The following is a 9593-nucleotide window of genomic DNA, read 5'->3' on the forward strand; positions in this document are numbered from 1 at the left end:
TGAGGTTACTATTCCATTATCACCCATTAAAAAAAATGGTGTCTAGTAATAATGGTAAAATGCTCTGTGGACAATCAGAATAATATGAGTGTCCTATGTATGTTATTGGTTCTTCTATAGTATTTTAGATTTTGAATCACAGCACCCAGTATTTTCACTCGTAACTCACCTTTTAGATCTAAATACAGCGTGCGAGTAATTTGTCGAATGGTAGAGTTACGCTGAGGTTCAGGTAGCCATTCAGAAGATTTTGTGCAGCCATGTGATGTGATCTAAAAGTACGTATTTCTCAAACCCAAACGTCAGTATCCCTGTAGACTTACAGGGATATATATAGACAAACGTCTGTTTCAGTCGGTCCTTATTGAGTTTACAGATTTATACTGAGTTTAAAAGATACGCTAATACTGAATGCTAAAAATACTGGAACTCAACTGTAAAGAGACAAATCCTCAAAACTCAAAGTACATCTAAATGTTTCTAAAATAAAATTCTAAATTCTTCTAAATGCTCTTTAGGCATTGTAACATATGAGATTGTCTTAATTTTTTTAGTATATACCGTATTATTGTATGTCTAAAAAGAAAGTAAATTGCACTTAATTTATTAGTAAAAGTACCTAATGTAGGTACTTTCCCGAGTATGCGGTGAAAGGTGAGACAATCCGTCAAAGTTTATAAGATCCTTATTTCCTGACAAAACTTACCCGTTTCTCTAATTAATGACTACAAGCGATGGTTCTTGCTTTCTATTTTATTTTATTTTATTTATTAGGCGCACATAACAGAAGTTTACAAATACAAACTTAAATTATAACATGCAAGTACATAATGTATTGGATCAAGTAAACTTGCCACAACATGTGCACACAGCATGATCCAATAATAAATGCGACTGCGACAAAGCCATTCGGTTGCAACTATTAGTGAAAAAAATTAAACATAAAAAGAAACATAAACATAAATAAAGTAAAATAAAAAACAAAACAAAATTATGTCAGAAGTTTCTAAATATTATATTATTTTACACAATTGCCTGCGATAACTTTCTACTAAAATGACTGCCAATTTGTTTGCCGTTTCCGTCGTTATTTTTCCGCCTTAAACCGTTTTAGAATCGGTGTATTATTTTCTCACTCATTCTATCTATTTGAATACATTTCGGAATTCGTCCTTTTTCTATATCATATTTTATTATTTCGTTTATTTCCTTTAAATATCTTTTTATGTGTTTTTCTATATTTACAACCATTATAACATGATCATCATCATGTCAGCTGTCAACCGTCCGCTGATTAACATAAGGCTCCCCTATAGACTATCTTTGCCATTGGGTGTAATATATATATACTGGTATATACCACTAATAAGTAACAATTCATTTCCAGCATTTTTAGTATTTTTTCCTATACATCACATGTCCATGTCAAGACAAACGATTTATTAACGGTACCTACGTAGAATAACAAATAAACTGATACCTCATCTGATGGAATGTGGCAACCATAGCCTATAGGCACAAACAGCACCATGGACATTATAGAATACACTACAATGCCCATGGTACGTCTCATACAATTATTCTTTACGTATTCTTAACTATTATAACTTGTAGAGAGTTTTATTGGAAGTGCTAGAGCTCTGACGTTACTTTCGTCTTTCTCAATGGTGTAAAAACAATTTGAAAGCTTGATCTTCGTACGACGGCGATCCAAAATTATCCGTAAGTACTGTGTAAGGTCACCAGTATCTCACGGTTGACATAAAATCAACTCCCATAATATATTGGTCGAATGTATCACTTGACATCCGTAATTAGGTATCATATCTGTAGTGGTATATCAAGTGGTGATAACGTTTCGCGATCGGGCACTGATTGACCGATATACCCTTTGATGTGAGCCGACAAAGCCGCCGCGCTCTTTGATGTCGCCGCTCGCCGCGCCGAAATATACTCGCTTTCTTTATCAATCTAATTATTATTAATTTGTAATTTAAAATCTCTTTTGTTTTTCAATATATTTTGTTGTTGTTACGATTCGTGGTACACTTTCTTTTTTAATTTGGGAGATTTTTTTTAATAAACCTATCTCTTAACCTACATTATAATTTAACTATTTCACAAAATGATTATTTTATGGACCATATAATAAATTCCCCGTATAGGTCCCAGCATAAAATAGCCCACCTCTGGGAGAAAAGGGATTGTTAGCAATGGAATTTGACAGCCCAATTGCTAGCAAAATACCCTATTAGCTCGACCTGCACGTGGTTCCCCCTAGAAACCATCGTAAACAATTCTTGTTGAATTCGTCACGATGGGCTAACTGACCCGCTTCATCCTTATCTATCATCCTTCACTGGTGCCACGCCCGTGTATACCAATAGCGCTGGCAGGGTTGCCACTCAATTATCACACATTAAAAAAAAAATAGGCCACCCCTTTCTTTCCCGTGGGTGTCGTAAAAGGCAACTAAGGAAGGACGAGGGATGGGCAGCCGCGTCCCTCTTAAAACACTTCCAAAGCCTAACTGCGGTTGTCAAACCTCAACAAGCGTGGCAACAACTGGCAAAACCCCCCAAGGGGAAGGCTTATGTTCAATAGTGGACAGTTAAAGGCTGATATGAGGATCACAATAAGTTCCACTTAAATCTATCAGAACATTAGTCTTTAGAATAAAGATTTTCCTGTGATATTAATATTATACCAGAGGGAGACTTTGTACAAAAGTCGTTTGCTTGGCCACCTCTGTCCCATTCGTGTTTCAACCGTGAAGCAGTTATGTTTGCATGGCTGTGTTTCAGATTGAAGGGTGGGATATGGCAGTGAATTTATAGGGTACAGAGGAATAACACCCGAGTCCTCAGGAATGGCAACGCATGGGGGAATATCACGGGTGAAACGGTATACTCTGTTATGTACATGGTACTGCTCATGTCTATACGCGACGGTTACCATTTTCCATCAGGTGGGCCGTCAGTTTGTTTGCCATTCTAAGTTGCATAAAAAATAATATCGAATCAAAATTTCAGGTTTTCTTTTTACGTGTACAGAAATGACTACCTCCAGCTACTTCCAGCCAGACTGCCCTATTATAATGCATATTTTTTAATTAATTATCACACGATACACACCTACAAATTATGATTACAATATACATGATAACCCCTCGAATAAAGCTAGCTTAATCGTGATTAAGGGCCCCAAATGACCATGCCCGCTTGATCCGTGTTTCACACCTCGCTAAGCTGGCGTATTCCTTTGTAAATATCTAATCGACGTCATGTTTTGTCCGGCGTTTTAGGGTTGACATTGTAATGTGTGTTGAGCGATTAGGTGGGATCGCTTCCTTGATAATTTTATGTAATTTTTTTTTAATTAAGTTTTGTTTTATTATAAACAAAAGATACGCTTGTCGATACCCATCTGTAATTTAAACAATAAAAATAACGACTGTTTAGCGCTGGTCAGCACCGCTACAATCGGTTTATGCATACATTTTACTACAGTAGATTACTAGGTACTGAGTTTCTACAGTACAGTAAAATCTCGATTATCCAAATATTCGATTATCCGGATTAATTCTTCACTAACTACTGATTTTGAAATGGTATTGTGTATTAATTTAGTAAATAAGTTTTGATATAATCCATCATCTTTACAGCTGGTATTTTTTATATCGTATTGTTTAAATGACGTATGTAAAGCCTTTTAATGGAATGGTAACAAAGGAGATTGTTAGATTATGTATTTTGTTTTTGTATTTTTTTTTATTTGTGCTTTTTTTATTTTTATTCTTTTGTCTCTTTTGCTGTGTATTACGTGTATGTTTTTTTTTTTATTGTAATTTGTGTGCTGTAAGTAATGTAAATAAATTGTCTATCTATCTATCTATCTACATAATAAAATTAATATTAAAATTTCATAATGTGTTGTGTTAACTATTCACTTTTATTGTAAGACAATTTATGTAATAGTTTGAAGTCGTCTTAGTGTCTAGAAATGGGGTAATGTGACTATGGAACGAGAAGCCAAAGCCGAAACGTCCATATTTTTTTAAAGCTAGTAGAATAAATGACAGTGTTGCCAGCTGTCATTAGTTCGATGACAATTGAAGGGCTATTGATTATTAAATATTATTGATGTGTTTGCACATAATTGTTTTCGCGTTATTTTGTAGTAGACAAAGTATTGGATTATCGTATTGTTAAAGTATTAAATTTGTAAACAGTATCTACACGTTTTATTTCTGACCTCTTTAAAAATTGTTTGATTTGATTTTAAAATCGATTATCCGGATTTTCGATTATGCGGAGTGCTCGTTTTATATGATTCGGATAATCGTGATTCGGCTGCAATTGAAGTATTCGATAGTTGCATAACTATCGAACACTCCAACTACAGTCGTAATCGTATGACTATGAGTTTTTGTTTACGAAATAATATTCTATCTTACATAAACGAAAATGGGATATAGTAGATATTTATAGTTTACGACAGTCGTATAACTCGAATCGAATACTACAACTACTGTACAAATTTGAGTTTTATTTTGTGCCACGAAGGTGGCAAATAAACATACAACCCGTCTGATGGTAAACGGTAGCTAAAGCTAATGAATATCTGTAACATTAAGGGTATCACGTGCGCGTTGTCGACCCCGAAGAACCCTTAATATACCCTTTTCGAAGAATGCGTTATTGCGTGACACTTATCATGGTAGAAAAAGAAATGGAACAGAGGCATCTGAGATTTTTGTTCAGTCTCCCTCTAATAATGCAGGTAATAATATATTACTTTATTTCAATTCCAGACTCTGGCAGCGAATCGGGGTCGCATAAGAGTGGTCGCGCGCGCACCGCGGCCGCCGCCGACGGGAAACCCACGAGAGTTCGCACCGTGCTCAACGAGAAGCAACTGCACACGCTCAGGTTAGTCAACAACATCAGCACCATTGCCATAATCGATGAAGGCCGAAGGATCAGCAAGATGTAGTGGCAATAACCGGCTCAGTTTGAAAGGTAGGAAATTTTATTTTAAATAAAGGATCAATACGTTTGGAAAACCAAAAACCAAAACCTTGGATAAAATCACAAATAATTGGAATAAGGACAGGTGGTGATAATTTTTCTTTATCCAGGACTCGGGAGAATTACAAGAACAACTAACTACAATTAAACAAACAATCAAGAAACATATTTTTATTGATTATTTCAAGCATTTGACTTACAAATTAAATTAAATAGAAATGTTAACACAAAGAACATTTAAATAAACAAAATATATGGTTAATCCAATATAGATTACGTAGTACATTAACTACGGACCTAGGCAGGGCATAGATAAAGATAGTACCTACGGTTTTTTTTTGATGGGTGAAAATGGTATGGTAACCCCGCCTGCGCTAACGGGATACGCTGGCGGAGCACCAGTGAAGGGTGATAGATGAGAATGAAAACAGGCCAGTTAGCCCATCATGATGAATTCATCAGGAATTAACCATGATAGTTTCCAGGGGGAACCGCGAGGAGGTCGACCTGGTTGGGTATATTGCTAGCAATGGGATTCTCAGTCTCCATTACTAACAATCCCTTTCCCCCCAGTACTTACGGTTTCAAAGACGTTTTCTTTAGTTTTGAGTTCTAGAAAATTCGCGCGAAACCGATGACATTACAAATGTTGCCCTACATATACTTTATTGTAAAATGTAAGGGAAAATGTTATTATGTACAATTCCGTTATAGATACACAAATGTTTTTATGTAATAAAAACAACTTAATGTCATTAAATAAATTATTTTTCCTTCTGTCTTTCATTCTTTCTAACTACAGAAAAGATTTTGATAAAATTTCTATGAAACCAGTTTGGAAGTGTATCCTATATTATAATAAAAAACTCCAAATTGAATTTTGAAGAAACAAAAAAAAAAAAATCAACCGACTTGTGAATCTCCGTTTTATTTTGAAGTCGGTTGAAAAAAATAATAAATTTATATTTTTTATGTATTTATTATTTTATTAACTTAATTATTACCTATTTAACTTAACTTTTTAACATAGAAAAAGAATTGGTATTTATCATTACAAATAAAAATTCCAATGATCAAATCACCCTATTTATTAAATATTTTATTACAGAACATGCTACGCGGCGAACCCACGTCCGGATGCGCTGATGAAGGAGCAGCTCGTAGAGATGACGGGTTTAAGTCCCAGGGTTATCAGGGTCTGGTTTCAGAACAAACGTTGCAAGGACAAGAAGAAAACCATGCAACTCAAAATGCAAATGCAGCAGGAGAAGGTGGTAATTTGAAATTTGGTATATTTTATATATTTATTATTACATTAATAAAGTTCAGTAGATATTATAATAATAATAATAATGAATAAATAACAACAACTGGAAGAGATCTCTTTTATGGGATAAGTCCGCCATTGTACTTATTATTTTCTTAATAGCTCTGTGTCCTATAATTTAAGACTTTACTGTACAAAGTGTTACAAACAAACAAACAAACAAGATTCGTGATATTTTAAATTAAAATATAATAATTATTCGTGTTTCTATAGTCAAGTAACTGGCCTGATTCGCATCGAAGATTTAGCTAATTAGACAGGGAAGTCACTAGATGCAGAAATTGCAATGAGTATGGTCGATATATTTTATAAAATCACCATAACTATGCATTTGCCCCATCAGTACTTATTACTTACCTCTACTAGTGAAATATACATACATACATACATATTTGTCACGCCTGGCTCTCTAGACAAGTGGCAAGCGAACTCGACGATGGAATCGACATCGCTAACGAGTCCGTGAGTTGGAATGAATCATCTGGCATTGCTATCTCATTCTAACTCACGGATTCGCTAGCGATGTCGATTCCATCGACGAATTCGCTTGCCACTTGTCTAGAGGCCCTGATTTCCATTAGAGTAGACAGAAACAATGGAACGCCAAATGCTTTGGTTCAAACAAGCCTCTTTCTCTTATAAGAAATATAATATATGGGTAAAAGAATAAATAAATGCATAGTACTAATTCAGCGTATATTTCGTTATTTAGGTACAAACATTTTCTATGCAAAAAATGCTCTGTTTAACTAGTAAATATGATTATGATTTCATTCTCTATATCAAAGTAGCTAGTAGTAGCCAGTTTATCTTATATTTCTCTTAAAACCTCATCTTGGGAAGTCTTTCAGTCTACAGACGTAAGATTCCTATTGCTCCAAATTTTGTAATTATAGAATTTAGTTTTCCCAAAGAGGGTTGAAGTCAGGCAGGCGGCCGGTCGTAAAACTATAAGCCAAATTTTTTTGTAACATGGATAAAAACATATTACGCCGACCCTAAATAATAACTGGGATAAGGGTAGGAAGATGATGAGTAATTTAACGTTTGCTATTTATTTATATTAATGAATATAATAATAATATCCTCGTTTCGATGGCACCAGGAAGGGCGACGCATGGGCTACATGTCGATGGGCGTGCCGCTGGTGGCGGGGTCGCCGGTGCGGCACGAGCCGGCCGGCTCGCTGGCGCTGGAGGTGACGGCGTACCAGCCGCCGTGGAAGGCGCTCTCCGACTTCGCGCTGCACGCCGACCTCGACAGGGCGCCGCACCACAGCGCCGCCTTCCAGCAGCTCGTCAATCAGGTCCGTGGAATGGACTCTCGTCCAATGAATACACTACACCTCTCCTTTCTTCTTTGGAAACTATTATTTATTGAGGGGAAGGGATTGTTAGTAATATGGGATACCAGTCCCATCGTTAGCAATATATCCTATCGGGGAGAAAGGGATTGTTAGTAATGGAGACTGAGAATCCCATTGCTAGCAATATACCCAACCAGGTCGACCTCAACGCGGTTCCCTCTGGAAACTATCATGGTTAATTCCTGATGAATTCATCATGATGGGCTAACTGGCCTGTTTTCATTCTCATCTATCACCCTTCACTGGTGCTCCGCCAGTGTATCCCGTTAGCGCAGGTGGGGTTACCATATCATTTTCACCCATAAAAAAAATACCCTATCAGGTTGACCTCCATGTGGTCCCCCTGGAAACCATCGTGTTGAATTCCAGATGTATTTATCACTATGGGCTATCTGACTTGCTTTTCATTCTCATCTATCACCTCTCATTGATGCCCCGCCAGCGTATACCTTTAGCCCAGGCAAGGTTACCATACCATTATCATCCATTAAAAAAAAAACTATTATTTATTTATTTTATTTTTTATTAAAAAAAAAGTAAACAGCTAGAAAATTTCATAATAAAAACAACAAAAAGCCAATTACAGATTTTCACAAATAAAAACAAGATTTAACTAATGCACATGACATCGCTAATACTAACAACTAAATTAACAAACTAAAAATATAAAATAAAGCAATAACTAAATTAATCAACTAAATCAAATTTCTGTGTTACCATTTCCAGTGTGAGATATAGCAATCAAATTGTAGGGTACAGGGACGCCTTAGTCCTCAGGATAATCTATAGGCGTTAGCTACCACTTCCGTTAGATGGATTACCAGTTTGTTACCATTCTTAGTTACATAAAATGTATTAAGCTCGCCACTTACAAAATTACAAAATTTTATTGTAATTTTTTTTATACCTCTGTATAAATGAAAGTTTACACTTGTTACAGATGCACGGCTACGACGTCCCCTCGCTACCACCGCCGCGGCCGCCGCACAGCACCGAAGACAACTACGTAACGTATCTAGAGAGTGACGACAGTCTCCCGCCTTCGCCCTAGTGCCGCCTCACGTAATGCTCGCCCCTAGAGCGACACACAAGCGAGAAAACAAATAAACTTTATACCAAAAGGAATTTATTGAAACTGCAGAAAAATAGACATAGTGCGACAACCCTACATTAACTTTATACCAAAATGAATTTATTAAAATTGCAGAAAAATAGACGTAGTGCGACAACCCTACTTAATATAATTGATTACTGCATTACTTAATTTACATTAATGCTATCCACTCTCAATATTATATATTTATTTATTTTAGTAAAAAATGTCCAAAAATATTGCAAAATTGTAAATGTAATTTGTTTCATAAATTATACAAATTTTTCACCTTTATTACATACTGTGAAGATTAAAACTGTACAAGTATCAAAATTGTATAACTTTATATCAAGCAAACGACGCCTTGTTTGCTGCCAACATTACAGAATAATGTACAGACTTTATACAATTATTTATTTTCTCTACATTTTCTAAACTTTTACGTATCCAATTACTTAGTAATTACCACTGACTTATTTATAGATGAATTTCTTAAAACTGAATCCCTATAATAATAAAATTTACATAGTTTCATTTATAAATAAAATAAATAATGGCAATAAAAAATATTAACTTTGAAATTTATAGATAGATACTAACAAACAGAAATATAGATGGATACATTAACATCAAGAAGTAAAATCGAATGGAAATTACTTATTTTTATGTCACAAATAATGAACTTGTGTATGTACTTTTACCGTACTCACTTTTTTATTTTGCCTAATTAGAGTTTAATAAATACAGAAATATATGGCAACACTTGATAAATACTTG

General features: G+C 35.2%; 1 protein-coding gene across 2 annotated transcripts in view; it reads left to right on the forward strand.

The window, feature by feature from the left end:
• Nucleotides 1-9593, forward strand: part of LOC113510406 (insulin gene enhancer protein ISL-1) — a 61545-nt gene extending 51952 nt beyond the window's left edge. Inside the window, exons 6-9 of one of the 2 annotated variants that reach the window (XM_052893475.1) lie at nucleotides 4814-4931; nucleotides 6139-6304; nucleotides 7463-7663; nucleotides 8664-9593. In XM_052893475.1, the coding sequence (XP_052749435.1) occupies nucleotides 4814-4931; nucleotides 6139-6304; nucleotides 7463-7663; nucleotides 8664-8774 (596 nt within the window). In that variant the 3' untranslated portion in view covers nucleotides 8775-9593. The remainder of the gene's footprint in view (nucleotides 1-4813; nucleotides 4932-6138; nucleotides 6305-7462; nucleotides 7664-8663) is intronic. The other variant, XM_052893476.1, reaches the window with a different exon arrangement.

Source organism: Galleria mellonella, unplaced genomic scaffold, assembly GCF_026898425.1.
Source record: "Galleria mellonella isolate WM207_F2 unplaced genomic scaffold, CSIRO_AGI_GalMel_v1 utg176, whole genome shotgun sequence".
NCBI classification, from domain to species: domain Eukaryota; kingdom Metazoa; phylum Arthropoda; class Insecta; order Lepidoptera; family Pyralidae; genus Galleria; species Galleria mellonella.